General features: G+C 42.6%; 1 protein-coding gene across 1 annotated transcript in view; it reads right to left on the reverse strand.

Annotated features, from left to right (window-relative positions):
* Positions 1-1,257: 1,257 nt before the first annotated feature.
* SPTLC1 (serine palmitoyltransferase long chain base subunit 1) overlaps positions 1,258-22,818 on the reverse strand; it is a 36,793-nt gene continuing 15,232 nt past the window's right edge. The window contains exons 6-15 of the mRNA XM_079995642.1: positions 20,912-21,044; positions 16,316-16,445; positions 15,550-15,639; positions 13,928-14,035; positions 12,591-12,686; positions 10,486-10,582; positions 9,303-9,357; positions 6,364-6,481; positions 3,706-3,779; positions 1,258-2,691 (exon numbers count right to left, since the gene is read on the reverse strand). Of these exons, the coding sequence (XP_079851768.1) occupies positions 2,598-2,691; positions 3,706-3,779; positions 6,364-6,481; positions 9,303-9,357; positions 10,486-10,582; positions 12,591-12,686; positions 13,928-14,035; positions 15,550-15,639; positions 16,316-16,445; positions 20,912-21,044 (995 nt within the window). The 3' untranslated portion in view covers positions 1,258-2,597. The remainder of the gene's footprint in view (positions 2,692-3,705; positions 3,780-6,363; positions 6,482-9,302; positions 9,358-10,485; positions 10,583-12,590; positions 12,687-13,927; positions 14,036-15,549; positions 15,640-16,315; positions 16,446-20,911; positions 21,045-22,818) is intronic.

The raw sequence follows: 22,818 nt of genomic DNA on the forward strand, positions 1-22,818 counted from the left end.
CAGTAAACATTTACCAAGAAAAAACAACAACTGGTTTTTAGCACAAATCAAAACTGGTAACATACCTTGAATGCAAGTTCAGGGCTGACTTTCTCTTCCACTTGTGCTTCATGCAGTCTGCATTTTGTCACTTTGGTTTAAAGCAGCACCTATGAGTTTGTCTATATTCTCACACACATATCCTTTCTTTATCAACCCCACCTCCACTCCCACAAAATCATGAAAATTGTAAACAGTTGCAAAACTGGGATGATGGCTGATATTGTTTAGGGAAGCTTTTAATGTTTAATAGACTACTGTATTTTAATATTTTGTTGGAAGCCGCCCAGAGTGGCTGGCGAAACCCAGCCAGATGGGCGGGGTATAAATAATAATTAATTATTATTATTGTTACAGGAACTAGCCAATAGGTGCCACAGACAGATGCCATTTGGCCACACTAGACACTTGTACGACTCAGTCTCTTACTGCAGCTTACTGCAGGATATTAATATATCCTGCATCCAGGAAAAGGCACTTTCAGACTGCTTCACCATCAGGAAAGCAGAATGCTTTAGCTTTACATTAAAAAAATCACAACACAGAAAGTGATAGGACTGTTTTCATCTAGTATTTATCTGGAAATCCATACCATTATTTTTATTTCTGCCATTTATACACTTTCCAGCTGACCATGTCCTCTGGCTGCTTCAGATATATTTTTTAAAAAACCAACCCAATTAATAAACCACATTAATGCAATAAAAAAATCAATACTAAAACACAGAGCAGCATAAAACCAAAGGCATGAAAACGATTGTGGAAAAGCAGGACACCCTGTTTTAAATGAGAAGTCCCAACCCTTTCCTGATCTCATTTGAAAGAGAACTTGGGAGTCTACAGTCCTGAAAATATTTTCAGTTTACAATTAGCATAACTGTCGGCAGCTGATAAAGTTACACTGGACTGTACAACGTTTGGCCACAATCCTGAAACCGCATTTTGAAGAAAACCAGAAACTCATCAACGTAGCAAATTAAGTGGCTTGGGTATGGAAGGCAGCACAGCCTGAAGCATGATGGAAAAATTTATACCTTAAAATACTGAGAGAGAAGCCCGATACCCACCTCAGGTTACCATGAAGCACTTTAAGCCGATTTAGCCCTACTGAGTTCAGGGACTGTAGCTCAAATCCAATTATTTCCCCCCTTAATGAGATTGTAGCTGATAGGGAAGATGGTGCAGTCGGAATATGAAGAAAGAAGGACAAAAGCAGGATCAAATATATGCTTTTATTTTTTAAAAAAATTATGTGTCAAATAGAGCGCTGGAATATGTAGCAGCAACCAAAAAAGGCACAGGAGTGTAGAACAACCCAGACATAACAGAAAGTCTTTAAAAAATAGTATTCACCAGAAATCTGGAACACTTATCATGGCAAATTCATTGAAGGGCGAAAGAGGTCCTTCTGACTCTGGGTGGAATACTGAAACTTCTACGGTATCAATGACAGTCCCTTTTCTGCACATCTTTAGGAGACCTGAGTGGTGGTCTCAAGCAAGTAATTGAGAGAAAAAGAGAAAGAGAGAGAAAAATTGGAACTTCCTGATCACAGTAGGGATATGTGCCCATGCAACTAAATGTTAAGTATTTCTAACTTATTCATGGTTTTTAAAGGTATTCATGAGTAAACATGGACAATAAACATCATGAGTGAATTAGTTTTCCCATTAATTTATGTACCCACCAGATTATGGTAAGAGATCAATATTTGTTTTGTTTGCTTGGCGGAAGAAATTCTACCAGCATTTCATCTGTGTGTGCATACAGATTGTACTGTACAATGCTGAACTCAATCCAATGGAGATTGAGACTGAAATTTAACCGAGAGCTCCAATGTGTGCACAGCACTGGCGATCACCGGTATAAAAGTTAAATGCGTGGTAAAATCACAGGAAAGGTAAACTTGTATAGAATAAAGGAATTGGCATGAGATAAGACATTTAATGGAAACCGGACAAATAGTTAGAAAAACAGCTCCTTCTGGGAATTTCAAAAACCAAAAGATCTTTAAAAAAAAGTGTACAAAATTCCCACATACCCAGTGTAATAAAAGCTACTTAAGTACATTATTCAAAAGCATAATTCCATAATACCGTTTAACTATCTGGTCTGACAGTAATAGGAACCTGTTCGGGGGAATGTTATTTAAAATAAGAGAGGTTAAATGAAGAATATCGTGTAAGTTTTCTCACCCTTTTCATGTTCATTAGCGTTAAACACAAAACTCTCAAAAATAGCTCGGCTTGTTTTACACATTTAGAGAGCTAGGGAAAGGAATAAGGCCCTTTAAGAACAAAGGTGAAACTCATGTAAAATGCCAGTGATAACAATGATCTCCAATCGAAACAGTACTTATACAGTGAGCAGAGTTTCACATTCCCATATTTGTGACTTTTTTGTTGTTCTGGAATGACTCGGTGGAAGTTGAGCTTTCCACTCCGTCAGAAGAGAAAGTCAACGAGCTTGAACCTTGGGAGCACAAGCCAATCCGCCATACAGTAGGAAAACCGGTATTCCAGTGTTGGGTGAAGAACGAAGACTCAAGTATGCGGGCCTCAATTCAGCACTGACTCGGCAGCTTCCCTGATAAGCGAGGCAGCTTTGTCCAATTCCGCTTCTGTCTGTTCTACCGTCACTACAACTCGGATGCTGTCAGGGGCAAACACAGAGTAGTCGGTCAAAGTTGTTGTCTTTTCGTTGCGTGGCAAAATGCATGCAACCTTACAGCACAAACCAGACTCTCTAAGCTCCGGAACGCTGTTGCCAGTCAGAGAAGACATTACCAGCTTAGGCAGATCAGTGGCCTGACTTAGTAAATAAGACAGCTGCACATGTACTCAGTCTCCTAATACAGTGGTACCTCAGGTTACACACGCTTCAGGTTACATACGCTTCAGGTTATAGACTCCGCTAACCCAGAAATAGTGCTTCAGGTTAAGAACTTTGCTTCAGGTTGAGAACAGAAATCGTGCTCCGGCGGCGTGGCAGCAGCGGGAGGCCCCATTAGCTAAAGTGGTGCTTCAGGTTAAGAACAGTTTCAGGTTAAGTACGGACCTCCAGAACGAATTAAGTACTTAACCCGAGGTACCACTGTACTTTCCTTTGCCCATCAATATTTTTTGCTTCCCATAACAGTAGTGATAGCTTCCCCTGTCAATTCAGTAACAAGGATTATGAAGTCTAGATTTGGTGACTGGTAAAGTTCAGTAGCTAGAAAAGGTACAGCGAGATGATGATGATGATGTTAATAATAATAATAATAATAATAATAATAATAATAATAATAATTTATTACTTATATCCCACCCATCTGGCTGGGCCTCGAGTCATTCTGTTGCTTCTAGTGACCACAGAATGTAAGTGACCTTATTCTCCCTCCCAAGGCCTGATCTCAAGTAACCTTCAGACAGCATTTTATTAGCTATTCTTAAAAAAACCTCACACATATTCCTGCCCTGAACCCTATTTAGGTATAGATGAGCAAGCCATTTAGGACAGTCTGCCTGTTCACTAGACGAGTCCATGACTTATAAAACAACAGCGACCTTGAAAATCCCGAGGTTCCAACACAAGCTACGGCATGCTTCTCAACCCACCCATTCTGCCTGCCATCAGAAGAACACAATTTTCTTTTAATAGCAAGGTGAGCAAGTATTTACGAACCTGGGTGGTGGGAGAAATTTCTCTTCTTTCTCCAAATAGCGAGCCTGGGTTAATGCAATACCTCTGTTCATACACTGAGGAGAGAAACAGGAACATCAGGTGCCATGCTCATGTGTTATCGGACTGTTAAGTAACATGTGATACCCTGCCACAAGGAGCTAAATACATTTTGAGTTCTGGTTTGTAATACTGTTCTTTCTCTTCTAGCCATCCCCATGACTGCTCCTTGTTCTATTGTAAAATAAAAAATAAAAAATTGTAAAGGTAAAGTCCGATCAAAGGCGACTATGGGGCTGCAGCACTGAGGGAGGCAGGTTTGTCTGCAGAAGGTTTTCCAGGTCATGTGGCCAAGCATGACTAAACTGCTTCTGGCACAATGGGACACCATGAAGGAAACCAGAGCAGATGGAAACGACATTCATCTTCCCGCTGCAGCGGTACCTATTTATTTACTTGCACCGGTGTGCTTTCGAACTGCTAGGCTGGCAGGAGCTGGGACAGAGCAACGGGAGCTCACCCCGTCGCGGGGATTCGAACCGCTGACCTTCTGATCAGTAAGCCCAAGAGGCTCAGTGGTTCTGACCACAGCGTTACCCACGTCCCCTTGTCATTATTCCTTTCTCTAAGTGAACCAGCGTGCATTCCATGCATTTGCACACAACACCAAATACTAGGTACATGTTATGCGCACTAGTCTTGGGCCCATCAACTCCCCAACATTTTTCCTCCTCCAGTGGTCAGAATCTTTCACTTTCATTTACAGCTAATTGCAGTGGTTAAGGTTAACTATGGTTTAGTGCAGGGGTCGGCAACCTGCGCCCACAGGGCAGTTTAACTGGCCCCCAAGCAGAGCTACAAGCTGGGCGAGTCCATGCGTGCTGCGCTAAACCAGTGTGGCACGGTGACTCACTTCTGCAGTGCCAGAAATCACGTCTGTGCATGTCCAGATGCTGAAAATCACACGCACGTGCAATGCAGCCCACGGAGAGATCTCCGCAGGACTTGAGCGGCCCAGGCAGGTAAAACCTTGCTGACACCTGGTTTAGTGAAACAAGGCAACTTCAAACCATGGTTAATGACCCTAGCTTGCAATCACCTCCTTGCTGTTGTACCAGAGAAGTGAAATGGAGCAGGGAAGACCAGGCTCTTGCCTGCCTGCCGAGCTGAAAATCCCCCAATGGCCACTGCCAACAGATCTGAATAGGTGTCAAGTAAGGTAAAGGTAAAGGTAAAGGTACCCCTGCCCGTACGGGCCAGTCTTGACAGACTCTGGGGTTGTGCGCCCATCTCACTTAAGAGGCCAGGGGCCAGCGCTGTCCGGAGACACTTCCGGGTCACGTGGCCAGCATGACATCGCTGCTCTGGCGAGCCAGAGTCGCACACGGAAACGCTGTTTACCTTCCCGCTGGTAAGCGGTCCCTATTTATCTACTTGCACCCGGAGGTGCTTTCGAACTGCTAGGTTGGCAGGCGCTGAGACCGAGCAGCGGGAGCGCACCCCGCCGCAGGGATTCGAACCGCCGACCTTTCGATCGGCAAGCCCTAGGCGCTGAGGCTTTAACCCACAGCGCCACCTGCGTCCCTTAGGTGTCAAGTAGCGCTGGACAAATTATAGTCCCCTGTGTGTCAGGGACTGGGAAGAGGAGGAATGGTGGAGACGGCCTCCCCAGCTTGACCCTTCCAGGGAGGAAGAAGAGGAAGACATTTTAGATTTACAACAGGGGTTTGAGGGAGGTCGCAGCTCAGAGGCAGATGAGGGGGAAAGTTGGGAAATAATGGGAGAGGAGGGGGAGGGGGAGGGGGAGGAGGAAGCACCAGGGGGGTGACAGCTAATGGACATGGTGTATTTAGAAAGCATTCCAGACCCCCCCCCCATCCCAGAACCCGGCGAGCCTTAAAAGTAGGAGAGCAAAGAACTTAAAGACAGAGGGCATGTAGCAGCATTCGTAAAAGTGATGAATGAAGAAGTGAGGGAGACGGGGGGTGGAGATTCACTCTGGACAATGCCATTATACAAGAGGCTGGGTTCTTCAGCCTCTCTCTGTAAATACTGAATAAAAAGCAGACGGTAAGAGACATTTCCTTATCTTCGTACGTTCCTGGGCAACCAACTGGGAGTCGCTGGCAGAGGCCTGACATTGTGGGACCACAAGGCTCAAGAGCGAGGGAATTTAGAGACATTCGTCCAATGCTGTCTTGCCCTCAATACCCATCTCCCATAGTAGGTACAATGCTGCCTTTCATATGCCTTATTTCAAAAAGGGACTAATCCCAGATGATTGCTGTAGCCAACTTAGGGTTGCCATATTTCAAAGTGTGAAAATCCTTTTCGGCCAAAGTTGTTGAACTTTCCTTTTCTCTTTTTACAAAATATAGTTCTGGAGCTATTTTTAAGGAAATTTGCCCAAATCTACACTTCCGGCATGGGCTGCCATACGTCCGGATTTTCCCAAAGCGATTTCCGCCCGGACATGGTTTCCAGCGGCCGAATCCCAGCTATGCCCAGGAAATTTCGGGTGTATGGCAACCCTACTTTTCAAATGTAACCTTGCAACCCAGCACATGGAGGAATTCTAGAAGGAAGTGCAACAGAGACTTCAATACAGGACACCTTTCTTGTCGTTGTTAGGCTTTGAGGACTGTAAAAAAGGACCCTTACATAATCAACAATTTCCTTCAGTAGCCTTGCATCACTCTCTCGAGATCCAGTGCTTTCTTCTAAGCGGAGGTGTAATGCTGGAGAAATGGATTGCCCCACTACACGTAGACCAGGAATCCTAAAAAAAAAAAAAAAGGTCAACATATCAAAAACGCTGATATGGTCAGCAATCAAATGAAAGAAAAACTGGCAACGTAAATTAGCAGTCGCTTTGTGACAATAGTGAACTCAATGGAATGCATTCTCTGCTTTCCTGTAGGATTGCATGACCGAAACAGCCAACCACACGGTCAAGTCAGGAAGGCTGTCCCATCCAATGGAACTCACCCCTTCCTTCCTTCCTTCCTTCCTTCCTTCCTTCCTTCCTTCCTTCCTTCCTTCCTTCCTTCCTTCTATTCCTATACCAACCCATGGTGGATCACAAGCTGAGAGCAGAAGCAAACATCATGCATTATAGCAGGTTGCCTAAGCAGCAGGTGGCCCAGCTGCAGACTACAGGCAAACGGCCCATCTCCCAAAACCTTCAATTACTTTTCTCGGCCTCTGGATGTGATAGGACCAGTATCCAAATAAACTAATTTGAGAAATGGAACTACTTTCCTACATGGACAGAATCAAATGTTTAATCACAGCAAGAACAGCTTTTCAGCACTGGATCAGCCAATTTCTACAGTATCGTCTAGTTCTGCGTAACCCGGAGTGTGGATAACAAAACATCTGGAAACGGCCATGTCAATTCTACCATTTTCTTTCAGCAACTTCCTATCCCACAGCTACATGGGTAATTGTTTTAGATGCTAAACAGCTAGACTCTAGCGTGCCAAAGAGTGTCCAGGAGGAACAAAGCAGAGACAACACTGGCTTGATCAAATCTAGAAACAGAGATGACACATTCGACTTGGGGAGGCAGTTTCAACTCCTGTAAGAGTGCCAGTAGAATCTGCCTAAACTGCACTTCTAAATTAAGAGGTGAGGCACTTCCTTGAACTGTGGAAGAATATATTTTCCTCCAACTAGGTCAGCATAAAAGCCCTGCCAGCCACAAGTTTTTCACTGGGCAAGTGGACAATGCTGTCAACAGGACAAAGATATGCAAAAACAAATTAAGAGTTTTGCTCAATTTAATTTAGAATTTAATGTCTAGAAACATCTCAATTTTCAATTATTCCACATTAAAATTGCTGGAAAGCATCTTGTTAAGAGCCTGAAATCTAATGGAAGGCTATTTACTGGAAGGAAATCAATAACACGAGAGAGAGAAAGAAGCAGTGTTGATTAATATCATAAAGCAAGCAATCATCTAGTCACAAGCAAAATCATGAATGCAACTGTATGTTAGTTTACGGGGCAGATTTTTATGGAACCATGTGAGAGGCTTGCATGCTGAAGACTTACAAAATAACTTTAGATCATTTATGAAGAACTTAAAAAGCTCAGGTCCCAATACCAATGCTTCACGTCAAATTCTAACAGACAGTTTAAGTTATAAAATGGACCATTAGCATGTTTCAGAAATGAAGGCAACTAACTGCTACAAAAGGAAGAGGTGGTTTAATAAGAGAAACCGCCTTTGAATGCCAGCCAATTTAAAGCTTTGACATTTGCAGATTTCTCCCCAACCGCACTTTGTCATAAATGTACTGTACATTTCTAGAGGCTGTTTTAGAAGTCCCAAGTTGATATCCAAGTTCCTTTTGCCACTTACTTAAAATAAACCAACATCTGACTCAAGTACGCATCAAGCTAAAGAAGAACAATAAGCAAAGTGTCAGACAAAGCTCAAAAGGTCAGTTAATGTTTGTGTTAAGAGAAGAGAGTCTGGCTTTGATGGTATGGCAACCCTATTCGAAAGGATATTTTACATAGGCAGAGGATGGGGAATTTGGCACAATGAAATGTATGCCTAATGAAAACTTGTGCTACAGAAGATGTAGTAAATGTATGACGTGAGAACTTATATGGAAAAGCTAAGGATAGTATGTAAGATGCACCTGACTACGGAAAAGAGAATTGCAGCGTCGCCTTCAAAAAAGGGAACAGATATCGTGCAACTGCCTAGGGCCAAGGCTCTTTCGTGATCTGAAAGATGTGCTAAACACTGATGTGTTGAAGACGTTCAACACATCAGTGAATTCAGAGAGACTCATCTAAACTTGGATATATTAATTTACAACCTCTTGCGCTAACTGAAGTGAAATGCACAGAAATTAATTTTGCACAAGAGGCTCAAACCTGAAGCATCCAAAATCTTGATGCTAGTCTTTGCAAATATTCCTGCATTAATACTTGGGAGTGCTCCAAAGTGAGCCCAGAGCAAAGTCTTGGAAGCAGGGTCTCCCACAAGTATCTATTTTCGGCAATGCTGCTGGCCAGCTACATCTTAATTATGACCATATTTACAGACACGGACTACATCTTTGGTATCAATCGAAGACTGTATTCCCTGCTAATAATTCAATGTGCAAGTAAAATAGCTAGGAGTGCCTAGGAACAAAGGCTATTTTACACATGACATGTTTATTTACCCCAGCTATAAAATTTCATATAGCACTATTGGAGGAAGTATGATCTTTTAAATGCATGTCTGATATTGAAATGCCACAGAGAAGAATTTTAAACAGAAGATAAATTACGGCTAAACTGCCCATATTGTATTTCAAGAAATTGTTCCCTGCTTTAACTGTAACTGCAGTCAAACGCAGAAGCCGGATTTTCTAAAGTAGCTCAAACTTCAACAGAGCTGGGTGGGGGAAAACTCCACTAGGAGGGGCAATCTTACACAATCCTCTATATGCCTATCCAGAAGCAAGCCCTATTCCACTCACTAGGGATTACTCCTGGATAATATGGTATAGGATGTTTGGAAAACTATGGCTTTTTTAGGAGGCATTTTCCGTTCAACGTGGAGTTCAAAGTAAGAAGGCGAAACATTCACTTACCCTTGTAAAGCCTGGTGTATTCGCTTGCATTTTTGTCGTAAAATCTGAAAAATGCCTAGACAAAACAGTTTTAAGTTGGGGTATCTAAAACTGAGCAGCATAAATATAAACAGCTGTTTAAGTCTTGTGCTAGAGTTGCCACTTCTACAAATCTGCCTTTCTACCACTCGAGAGGTTACAGGGAATTATACAGAGAAAATAAATGCTTAGCGATACAAACATGGGGCTCCCATGCTACCTTAGACCACGGGGAATAGACAACAGGCATCGTAGAACAGAAGAAGACCACATGGTCAACAGTGGGGCATTTTTGCCTCTTTTAAGTCAAGCTCATGAATCAATGAACTTCACCTTCTCTCAAAGGCAGAGCTGGAGAACTGCTAGAGAGCAAAAAGGCTTTCTCTTATCTCAACTTCCGGGTAAACAGAAGTGAAGGATGGTAGCAGAATAGTTCAGGCCTCTAAAGGAGAAATTCTCTTTCCTGGAGGGAGAACAACATAAGCCAGCGGAGGAGGGAAAGCTGAGAGGTGCTCTAACCCCTAGCCACCTAATTATTTCTGCTGTCATTTTTCCTACACCTTTTCCAACTGTAATCCAGTACAACTGGAATTGTGCACAATGTAATAGATTTGGCCATTCTGAGATTTCCATGATGCCATTATGCTACTAGCTGTTTTCAATTCCCTTCACAAGGATTTCCAATGCTGAATTTGCCTTTTTCTGGCACATTCTGAATGACTTCTCGACTAGAGAGAAGACTCTTTCCTGGTAGCCATTGCTATTGCCATTTATTTTTCTTCTCTATTCAAAAAAATAAAAACTCACTCCCTCATCCTTTGCCTACATCACTTTTAATGGAACAAATCATTTATATCATTTGTGGCCCATTCAACAAGCCTGGCGAGATTTCTTAGGAGATTTCTTGGGATTTCATCACTCTCAAAAAACTACAAACTTTCCTACTGCACTATGTACTAGGTGATATAGCACAACTATCCTCCGGATAACCTAGGCATCTTTAAAAAAGAAGAAGGGCTGAGTCAACTATCAAGCATACCAAAATGTGAACTGCAATTTCTACAGTGAACCTACGAGCAATCTCTCATAAGAACAGGAAGTCAAACCCATCTCACAAGTATGGCAGTTTATGCTAAACAGTTTTCTGCTTTTTAAAAAAAGATACCTGGGTTTTCCTCCATGATATTGAGGCCCTCAATGGCGGCAGCAGCTAGGAGAGGAGGCAGAGAGGCTGAAAAGCAGTACCCCTGACCAGATAATCTCTGGAAAGAAAAAGGAGCATGGAGTGACCACACTTTATATCGATAATTCATTGGTAAACAAGTTGGAATTTATCTGGATGCTTAGTTTGCCCTTGTTCCAAAGACCTAATCTGAAATTATTTCCAACAGCTACATGTGTGCAACACAGTATCTTTATTTGCATCAACCACTAGCCATAGCAATAAAATAAAATAAAATGTACTGAATATAAGAGGTAAAAACTTAACTATACAAAATACATTTTGGAGGTTTACATCAATAATCAGATAATATATCTTATTCTGATTGCCCCTGCTAAAAACCTTGCAGTTTTTGCTGTGACCTGATCATCTTGATCTGCTAAAAGAAAAGACACAGTAGCAATGGCTGAGTGACCTGGCATGGACAATAATTGAGGAGTAATAACCTCACTCCTCAAATCCTTATAAAGAGTGCAAGCCAGAAGCACATGAGCCACTGGCTCAATACTGCCCTCTCCACAAGGACATAACCGTTTTCCCAGCGGGATTTTTCAAAATCGACCCTCAAGTACAGCCGAAGGCAGTATATTCAATCTTGCGAAAGTGAAAGCTGGTCTGTATTTTGGAATTGTTAAATTTTGCAAAGAGGGTGCCAAAGTGACTAGGTGGAAAACAATCATACCGTGGACAAAATGTCCTTGTTGTGGCCAAATTATTCTGTCGCTCAATATCATATAGGTAAAGGTAAAGGGACCCCTGACCATTAGGTCCAGTCGTGGACGACTCTGGGGTTGCAATGCTCATCTCACTTTACTGGCTGAGGGAGCTGGCGTACAGCATGACTGCTGTGACCAGCATGACTAAGCCGCTTCTGGAGAACCAGAGCAGCGCACGGAAACACCGTTTACCTTCCTGCCAGAGTGGTACCTATTTATCTACTTGCACTGTGTGCTTTCAAACTGCTAGGTTGGCAGGAGCTGGGACTGAGCAATGGGAGCTCACTCCGTCGTGGGGATTCGAACTGCCGACCTTCTAATTGGCAATCCCTAGGCTCTGTGGTTTAACCCACAGCGCCACCCGTGTCCCTTTCGATATCATATAGGTGCTGTCTAATTAAATTATTTGTTTTACTGAAGCCCAGGCTCTCCTTTGCTCTAGGACCTTCACCTCTACTATCAACTACTTCTCCCCAATTCTTCCCTGGTCAGCCACCTTCCTTTATGTATACTGGGCACCAATTCAGCTGCATCCAGTGAAACCTTTGCCCCATTCCGCAGCAATAGATGCTGATGCTCCTTGTTTCCTGCGGCTCCCTTGGATGGTCATAATAAATAACAAGATGAAAGATGAAAACATCTTTCAGTAATTCCAGTGGCACCTTATAGATCAACTAAATATAAGCTTTCAAGGTATGAGCTTTCGTGTATAATACACACTTTGTCAGAGGTCGCTTCAACCTTACAACTGTTGATGACTGTTATGGCAGTTGGTTCCACAGGGAAGGGCAAGGGATTTTTAAAGGGATAGTTGACCAAAATTAGCTTTAGTGTATATAATGGGGCATGAATCCAATATCTCTATTCAGACCAGGTCTCTCCATAGTTTTTAGTTTGGTAATGAGTTGTAATTCAGCAACTTCTCTTTCAAGTGTATTTCTAAAATTCTTTTCCAATAAGACAGCTACTTTAAGATCTTGTATAGAATGTCCTGGGAGATTGAAGTGTTCTCCTACTGGTTTTTCTGTTTTATGATTCCTGATGTCAGATTTATGTCCATTTAGCCTTTGGCATAAAGTTTGTCCTGTTTGTCCAATATAGAGAGCTGAAGGGCAGTGTTGGCATTTGATAGCATATATAATGTTGGAAGATGAACAAGATGGTGTTATTCTCAACTGACAACATGAAGAGGAGATGCTCCCACCAGCCTACCAACATCTGCCAGACTGGCCAAGTGTGACTCCACTCTATCCAATACCTGCCTTGGTCACAGTATTCTACTGGAACTGCAAAACATACAACATATCATGCATTTCCGGTTTTTACACCTACCTGGTGATCAATAACAAAGGATCGCCCACAGCAAAACCCTCCAATAGAAGCCAGGGAGTTTTCCATGTTTGCACTTATAAGATCAATGTCATCCATCTGTTGCACAAACAAGGCAATACCAGAGATAGTTAAAAACAGCATGTTTGGTAACCAGCCATATAGCCATAGAAAGGTTAGATTGGCTTCTGAATTATTTAACCCTCCCAAACGTGCCCATAATTAATAAAGACACAAACTCTTTAAATTCATCTAGAGAAGGACAGACAGCAAAATACAAGAGAAATTATTAAAGTGGCACTCAATGCAAATTTCTGGTGTCAGTGGGTATCCTACAAAGTACAGTGGCACCTTGGTTCTCGAACTTAATCCGTTTCGGGAGTCCGTGGAAGCTGCATCAGATGTTCTGCTTCCAAAAAATGTTCGCAAACTGAAACACTTACTTCTGGGTTTGCGGCATTTGGGAGCCGATTTGTTTGGCAACTAAGCTCTTTGGGAACCAAGGTACAGCTGTATCCACAATTTAAGTTTTCCTGTTTTAACCACTGAGATCTAAAATAGCAAAGTAGATCTGAAGCAGCTCTCAACTTAACTCTGGAATACATTCAGTTAACACATTTGACCCGAGTGTCAATATTAATGTAAATTTCTACATGCACTTTCCAGAATGATTACAATGACACAACCCATCTGGAATAAAAATGCTCAACAAATCAAAAGATGAACAGGGAGCAGGATTTTTTTCCCTTCCAAGATTAGCTCCTTGCGGCTTTCCAAGTTCTACTTTATGAGCTCTTTTCCTTTTTGTGGATAAACAGTTCCTGAACATGTAGAGGACACTACAAGTAGCACCCTGAATCCTAGCCAGTAATTTGTAAAATGTTCTGAATGATTTATATAAAGTTTTGTGTGTTAGTTTGCATCATGCGGGTATATTAATGTATACGGCATCTCTGTGTTAAGTATGTTCTTTCATATCAGAAAATTCACCCATTCATTTGTCCGTTCCCAAAGCAGATTCTTGACAAATTCAGAAAAAGGCAAAGCAGTAACAAAAACCTGCAAACCGAGTAAGTCACAGTAGATTGTTTTAAAAGGACAATGATTTTGATAACTTGAAGATGCTTTACATATTTGTTGCTAGTAATAATCCCACCTATATTTAAATTTTCTTTGCAAAGCTAATATTTAAGGGATTATGCAAGAGACAAGATTGCCATGCACAGAATTTGCATATAATGGCTGCTAAGCCACTGCTATAAACATGACAAGCATATCAAAAGTTGTTTCTTCCTTTTGGCACAAAAAAGCATTGTCATCAGAGAAAAGCATGCACTTACATTTATTCCAAAATGTTCTGTAACTCCTCGTCCATGTTCTCCCAGCACTCCGAAGGAAAGACTTTCTTCCAAAAATAACCTCACTTTGTATTTGTATTTCAATTTCACCTACATATTTATTCAATTGCAAGTGACACAAGAGAGCACAAGATTATCGAGTGCTCAGGACAAGAAACCAGATTCATGCACAAGTTGTCAAGTGTTCAATCAGATTGTTGCTCAGTCAACTTCATTCTAAAAATGCAAACCTCCATGCACGTTAATTCCTTGACATTGTTGTAAGATATTGTAATGGTTCTAGGGGTTGCTCGTGCGTAAACCGGCGCCACACCTGGCTGGGTTGCCTGAGTGAACCTCTTCTGTCCGGACAGCCACTCGCCCGTGGCTGTCTCAATCGCTGGCAGAATCCGTCAGTGGGCGTTTCTTGAACTTCTTCCAGCAAAGAAGCTCTTTGACGCCTAGTCTCCTCCTACTCTCCCTGCACGGAAGCCTTCTGTGCAAGGAGGGTGTGGGCAGCAGAGGACCCTTACTCTCCCCGCTGGTCCCCAGCAAGTAGTCATGGGACCGCCTCGCCGATTCCCCCATCTGCCCCCCTTCTCCACTGGTGCTACGCTGATTCCCTTTCCCAGAAGATGGGCTGCCTCTCCCCATCCCGGGACGCTCTCTGGAATCCCTCTGGAGCCCGCTCTCTCCCTCCGGCCCTGATGGCAGTTCCCTGACAGATATGGAACATATTTAGCCTGATTATGCATAGAATATAATTTTCTGTGCACTGGTGCCTCACTGAGTAGCTGGACTTTTGGGAGTCCAGAGTGTGTGCGCGGTGAAATATCGAAATGCAGAACTAGTACCCTTAAAACTTTGGGAGTAGGAACAGACTTCCTTGAAGAAATAAATAGAAAGCCTTCTTACTGAGAAATTGCCCAAATGCATTGTAACAAAACTTTCCCCAGTTATAGGGGAAAGTTATCAATGCACAACTAGAGTTTTAGGCAGAACACAGCAGCATCAATATAACACGCCTCATTCCCAGTGTGAGAATATTGTCTCCTGCCTCAAAATTGCTGCATCCCATTCTTCTGACCCCTGCACTAGCCAAGTGATCTCATATATAAGGGGTGAAGCCCTCAATCCCTATCTAAGGTAAAGGTAAAGGACCCCTGGGCAGTTAAGTCCAGTCAAAGGCAACTATGGGGTTGTGGTGCTCATCTCACTTTCAGGCTGAGAGAGCCAGCGTTTGTCCGCAGGCAGCTTTTTGGGTCATGTAGCCCGCATGACTAAACCGCTTCTGGCTCAACTGAACACCGTGACGGAAACCAGAGCACACGGAAATGCCGTTTACCTTCCTGCCACAGTGGTATCTATTTATCTACTCACACTGGCATGCTTTTGAACTGCTAGGTAGGCAGGAGCTGGGACAGAGCAACAGGAGCTGGGACAGAGCAACAGGAGCTCACCCCCTTGTGCAGATTCGAACCGCCAACCTTCTGATCAGCAAGCCCAAGAGTGGTTTAGGTCCCCCCCCCCCATCACTAAACAGTCTAGTATTTTTCTGTTCATTCTTCACATAGCACATAATAACTGGTAGGGAAAATACTTATTGATAAAAACTACCTACTCACCAATTCTGGAAGAGGACAAATATCTCCAGCGTTAACATACAAACCCTCAACCACGATAAAGCGCCGGGTTACACGAGCTTTACGAGGGTTCTGCAGAGAAGTAAAAGTTTTGTATGGATGCTTCTTAACAGATGCTTGTTATGAGATAATCTCACTTAGGTTACTACTAAAATGCCATCAAAAGTTGACAGAATGTATAGAAGAAAAGCTTGCGCTTATGCCAGCAGAAATCAATGGCCTTAAACACATTTTTAACAATATGATACTTTGCGGTTAAGCATTCTTTATAGCCAGTAAGCTCTGCAGCCAGGATAAAGGCTTAATGCTATTAACTCTGAGCCTTTTACATGTTGATGTATAAAGAAATGTGCATGGCTGTGTTTTGATACTACTTTAATACAAAAATGGTGCTTACAGTGTGGTTGTGAAACAAAATGGAACTCTTCAGTATTTTTTACACTGCACTGATATTGCGGTGGTGTGTGTTCTGGTTATTTTGAGTTGTTTTTTTAAAAAAAGAAAAAGTGGGTGAACTGCATATCTTACAGTTCCATCTGTAGATTTTTCAAAAGTTAAGTGAAAGTTGCAGACACCAAGCACGGCTATCTGAATAAATGAAACACAGCTGCCAAACCTACTTCAAAAGATACACAACACTTCATTTCCAGAATGGACTAGAAGATAAATAATGAGCAATGAAGGCATCAAAATATGTTAGCTTAAAAATACACCCTACAACACATCAATGACTTCAAAAATACTGTACCTTCTGATCTTCAATCTCCTGCTCTTTGAGTAGATGCTCAAGGTCAGCTATATCATTATGTTTAAAAAACTTAATGTTGCTTCTGGATGCCTGTAAGCCTTTCTGAATAGCAAAGCACGCTGCTTCATCACTGTAAATACACAGAACTGTGTCAGTTCACTCTTAGCATGAGCTGCCTTTTTGAAGTCTGATTTCTCTCCATAATGTACTTTTCACGAACTGCTACACAATGTGCTTTTTTGACCATATGAGCAGCCTCAACCACCCCCAGCTACAGAAGTGGACAGCAAGACTGCATTCGATTAGCAATATCGTCACATGACGGGGCTCTTGCATTCTTCTCTCTCTGAAATGGCCACAAGGAGATGACATGCTTTTGCTTCTATTTCCAATTGCAGTTTAACCATGTTATTTTTATCTATGGTTTATTGAAGCAAGCCAGCTTCATGAACAATGTTTCCTGGTTTGCCTGTTTTAGCAAACCATAGTTAACATTCATGACAGCTTCCCTAGGTTTTGCTACAACACTAAAATGTGAAGCTTCCAATCTTTTTCACTGGTGCAAAAAAGGAAAATGAATGCGCCTGAGGCTCATTCACATGATAAAACCATAATTTGTTATGTTTGAATGCAGCCAGTGTATGAGAGCTGCCCAATCAATAGCCAACAATTTTGTTTTTCCTGTGTTCACAAGGAACTGTTACTAACATCATTTTGTTTATTAAAATGTTTCTATCCCTCTGTATGAATCAAAAAGATCCCCAAGGTGTAAATACACACACACACACACACACACACACACACACACACAGAGTACTTTTTCTGTGGGGACGCAAGGGGACGAATATCCCTAAACATTTTGTGAATCTTTGTACTTTTGTCCATTTACTGTATTTATTTCCTCCGATTTGAACTTTAAAATGGTGATTTTCTTGAGTAAAAAAGAGAGCATATAGAGATCCTTTAAAGGATAGTTTCAGAAGGTGGCATCACTCCTCCAACCCATCACCTTTGGCATACAGGATGTCACACTGATTCATCTTGTTTCTCAACATGAACATGAAACAGCTAGATCATCCCGGTATTTGGGCTAGAGATCATCTATATGCAGATCAAAACTAGCTTTCATTTCCATCTTTTGATGCAATGGAAGTTCTAAACTGGTGAGTTCTGCAGTAGATTAAGGTGAACAAACCGAAGCTTAATCCAGACAAGGCAGAGGTGCTGCTAGCTGGACGTTCTGGCAGCCTGGAAGAGGTTTGGGAGAGGCCTTCCTCTTAAATAAAGAAATCTGGTTTGCAGCTTGGCAGTGCTCTTAGGTAAAGCCTTGCTTAAGGATGTTCAGATAGCAGAAGTGGTTACGGCTGCCTTTTGCCAGATCTGGCTAGTGGAGCTGCTGTGCCCTTATCTCAGAAACCAGACTCAGACATATCCTAGTCACTTCTAGCCGATCATTGTAACACTATGTTAGGGCTGCCTTTGATGGCAGAGCAAAAACTTCAAATAGACCACAATGCCTCTGGCCCAGCGCTGACAGGAGATAGCAGTTTGCAGCATAAAACTGCAATACTGCATCATCTGAACTGTCTACCTATTTGTTTCTATACTCAACTCAAACTCCAGTTAATAAGAGTCTGTAGGTCTATAGTCATCACCTAAAACTGAGCCCAGCGACAAACTGGTACCTAGTGAAGATGGAACAGTATCAGAATTTTATGGTTTGTTTTTCCAGTCATTTTTATTAGTTTTGTGTAGGATTCCGCGGTTTTGAACTTTAGAGCCCTATATGGCCTGGGAACAGAGCACCAACTATCTCCACCCATATGAATCTGCCTAACCCCAGAGATTAGCTCCATGGGTTTGAAATGTGGCCAGAAAATTTTCTGAGCTGATGGCAAGATAACCACATCCTTCCAAAAGGCTCAAACTGAGCTTGTCTTCTGAAGAGCAGCTAAGACTGGGGCAGAGGGACCACAGACATCTTTAGGTATTACTCCTTTAATTAGTTATTTGATTACACTCCTCATAATCTCTTAATTGTAATTTTAAACATAAAGGCTATTTTAATATTCTTTTATTCATTGTTTTACATTTTTTTAAAAAAGTTTGCTTGCCACCTTCAATAATTTTTTTAAAGGAAGCTAGTATATTAATAAGGAGAAAACTGCCAGGGCTAGGTAATTCCTAGCCATTGAACTCACTCAGTTCATAGGTTACGTGGGGGGAAAATGGAAAGGGGGAAAAAATCAGACTACGTATGCTACAGACACATTTATCTGGGAATGTCTCATTGAGTTCTATAAGATTTACACACACACACATACAATTTCAGTTAGTATCAACTAACACATAACAAGCACAAGCTCAGTAAGAGTGCTCTAGAGGAGATTTTTGTCTGACATTAAGTAAATTCATTCCAACCACTCATCAAGTGCATTTCTTTGCTTGGCTGTAACCTATGGGGGATACTGACAAAACGTTTCAACAGCTGCTAGCAATTTTTAAAGAGTTGATTCTAAAGCAGCAATTGATCGTTAAAACCAAGTAGTCATTTTGAAAGCATTTCATAAGCGATTAAAACTACCCCTTAATAGGCATTTAAAATGGTATCAAGATACAGCTTTGAAAATGACAAGATCATATAAGCGATCCTACACTGGCGCTGAAAAATTGTGCATAACCACTTTCCTAACAATCACGTTCAGCCCTTCTTCTAGGAGAAGGCCTATTAAAGCGCTTTTATAACTGTCCCAGTTAATTTCATTTTTAAACAATTGAGATTGATAGCTCATAATGCATGTTCACTAAAACAGACCACAGAACCCACTAAGAGCTGGTAACCAGAAGCAACAGCTTGTAGGTTGTGCCTTTGAGAGAAATATCTATGGTTAACTTGGGTGTACACAGATGTTGCCAGCAGTGGCTGGCAACAATTCGCAGATTGCTACAGCTGGGAAAAGTGTCACTACAACAGGGGAGATTGTCCCTATCAGGTATATGAGATGCCCCCCCCCCCAATCTATAGCCCAGCTCATAGGCTTCTTCCTCCAAGCAGTTTTGCATCTGTAAGCCATCGGTAGAGACTGAAGGAGGAAGGCACACAATGCATATATCCACTGGCCACCTTACTGTACTCTAGCCTAGTTTCGAAATCTCTTCCCCAAAGGCTCAACCAAACCTCAAGCATGCACAACTGTTCTAAGAGCGGCAAGACAAATCTGTTTGAAAAGGGTTTGACTTGAAGTGGTTCAAACAGAAAGAATAAGTTCTGTTTTAGTTTAAATCGATTCTATCTGGTTATCTTCCGCTTGGACTACTGCAATATGCTCTACATGGGGTTAGCTCTGAAGGTGACTCAGAAACTACAACTAATCCAGAATGAGACAGCTAGACTGGTGACTGGGAGTGGCCGCCGAGATCTAAAGCATCTTCATTGGCTCCTAATACATTTCTGAGCACAATTCAAAGTGTTGGTACTGACCTTTAAAGCCCTAAATGGCCTCGGCTCAGTAGACCTGAAGGAGCATCTCCACCCCCATCATTCACCCTGGACACTGAGGTCCAGCTCTGAGGGCCTTCTGGCGGTTTCCTCATTGTGACAAGTGAGGTTGCAGGGACCAGGCAGAGGGCCTTCTCGGTGGTGGCGCTTGCCCTATGGAATGCCTTCCCACCAGATGTCAAGGAAATAAACAACTATCTGACTTTTAGAAGACATCTGAAGGCAACCCTGTATCAGGAAATTTTTAATGTCTAATGTTTTACCATTTTTTATGTGCTGTAGGCCACCCAGAATTGCTGGGTGAACCTAGCCAGATGGGTGGGGTAGAAATGATAAAATTAATGTTGTTGTTGTTGTTGTTAAGCCAGATAAAGGTAAAGGTAAAGAGACCCCTGACCATTAGGTCCAGTCGTGACCGACTCTGGGGTTGCAGCGCTCATCTTGCTTTATTGGCCGAGGGAGCCGGCATACAGCTTCTGGGTCATGTGGCCAGCATGACTAAGCTGCTTCTGGCAAACCAGAGCAGCACACGGAAACACCGTTTACTTTCCTGCCAGAGTGGTACCTATTTATCTACTTGGACTTTTGACGTGCTTTCGAACTGCTAGGTTGGCAGGAGCAGGGACCGAGCAAGGGGAGCTCACCCCATCGCGGGGATTCGAACCGCTGACCTTCTGATCGGCAAGTCTTAGGCTCTGTGGTTTAATCCACAGCGCCACCCGCATCCCTGTTAAGCCAGATAGGCAGGTATAAATAATAAAATTATTATTTATGAAGAACCTCAGCCTTACAGAGAGGAGAAGAAATACTACAGAGATTCTGAAGGAGCCTCTTCAGAAAGTCCCACGTACAGTCGTACCTCTACTTACGTATCCCCCTGGATATGGAATCTTTGGGTTACGGCCACGGCAAACCCAGAAGTGTATACTTCCGGGTTTCGCCCCGCGCACATGCGCAGAAGAGCTTCACGTACCTTGCGCATGCGCACAAGCGTGTCTCTATTTACATAATTTTGGGGGTGAAAACAGACCCCGAGAACAAATTAAGTTTGTATCCGGAGGGTCCAGTGTAATATAGAAAAAGTGAAGATTACGTACACAAAAACAATGTCTCCTCGTTTTGAATAGGCAGGAATAGCACTGGCAATTGTAGCAAATCCATAGGAATATATGATAGCTTCCTCGGTCCTCATAAATTTGGCAAGTCGTTCCTCCAGTTCCAGGTGTACATCTGTTTGGGAAGGGTAGTTTATGTTTTAGAAAAGTCACACAAAGATGCAAAGTCATTAACAGCATGAAAATCTATTCAACTCTGCCCAGGTTATTTTCTCCTTCACACACACAAACACACACACACACACGGAACAAGTACAGGCTGACAATCCGGTCATTCTAACCAGGTGCAAAGTAACTCATCTGAGTGTTTGACTGCATTACCTTAAAAGGGCACTTATGTTTTGTGAGTAAAAGTAAGCAAGCCACACTCAGATACCTGTCAGAAATATTCCAGAAACGAATACCAAAACGTGTCTGTTGTTGGGAAACTAGAAACAGAGGGAATCAACACTGCCAAGTGTCAGAGGCTTGTTTAGAAAGCTAAGGGGTAATTATCTTAGCTCTATATTAACATAGTGCATTCCAAGTGGAATTCCCCAAGCAGTTTTCAGGCTCGATAAACCAACAAAGCAATCAGTGGAGTTAAATCTCTTCTCCCGACACTTATTCCTATCTTGCATTTTTCCACTTTGTTTTTTTTTTTTTTGCCTTCTCTCATCCCCTACCTTCCTACTCCTCCCCAACTCATTTTCTGAACATCCCTCATTTCGAATGAAACATTCGCATCTATCACTTACTGAGCCCTATTTTACAGATTCATCCATTATTATTTAAAAAATGTTTTTACTGAATATTTCCTGGGGTTACCAAAGTACATACATCACCTCTATTTTCAGATTCTAAAGTTTTTTTCTGCAGATCAGTGAGACTTCAATATTGCATATTGCATACAGGGGTGGGGGAGAAGAGAGTTTGGGGGGGAGAAGGGAGGTAGTAAACTTTCATTGTTTTACATGGTATATGTGCAAGGTTTTTGTGTCAGCGTCATGTGGGTAGGTTCTCTTTGTATTCCTTTATCAGTTTTCTTTGGCATTGAGAGTGGTTGGGGGCCGAAGGCATGGATGGTCACCTACAGTTGACTGCAGTGAGTTTTGTTTGCCCCGTGTGTGTGGCGTTGTTGGGTCAAGCTAACCATCGATTCATATGCTGCCAGTGGGTTCACCTTTATTACACACACAACCCAGCAAGATCCACCCATTTAAGAAGAATTAACCGTTGTCCCCAAATATAATTTCAACCATGGTGAATTAAGATCCATCTCATTTTGGGGGTGGGTGCTGGAGGGGCTCAATCCAGCGTAGCAGGAGTGACTGTAGTGTACACAAATGAGTGTCATAGAGCCCAATAGTTCCACTTTCTCCCACACATCTTCCATCAAATATGGAAAAGGATAGCAAACTCATTGTTTTGTTTACGTATACACCGCTTACATAGGGACATGGGTGGTGCTGTGGGTTAAACCACAGAGCCTAGGGCTTGCCGATCAGGTCGGCAGTTCGAATCCCTGCGACGGGGTGAGCTCCTGTTGCTCGGTCCCTGCTCCTGCCAACCTAGCAGTTCGAAAGAATGCAGTGCAAGTAGATAAATAGGTACCGTTCCAGCGGGAAGGTAAATGGCGTTTCCGTGCGCTGCTCTGGTTCGCCAGAAGCGGCTTAGTCATGCTGGCCAATAAAGCGAGATGAGTGCCGCAACCCCAGAGTCGTCCGTGATTGGACCTAATGGTCAGGGGTCCCTTTACCTTTATACCGCTTACATGGTAAAATGGCTTCTAAGTGGTTTAAGGCAGCACAAGTGAGCACTGCAAGGAATGGGGTATCTATTTCTCCAAGGACAAGTGGTGGGGAAGAAAGTTTTACTGAGCGTCATGGGAGCCCTCCAGGAGTGGCCAC

The sequence above is a fragment of the Podarcis cretensis genome (assembly GCF_951804945.1).
Source record: "Podarcis cretensis genome assembly, chromosome: 11".
Classification (NCBI taxonomy): domain Eukaryota; kingdom Metazoa; phylum Chordata; class Lepidosauria; order Squamata; family Lacertidae; genus Podarcis; species Podarcis cretensis.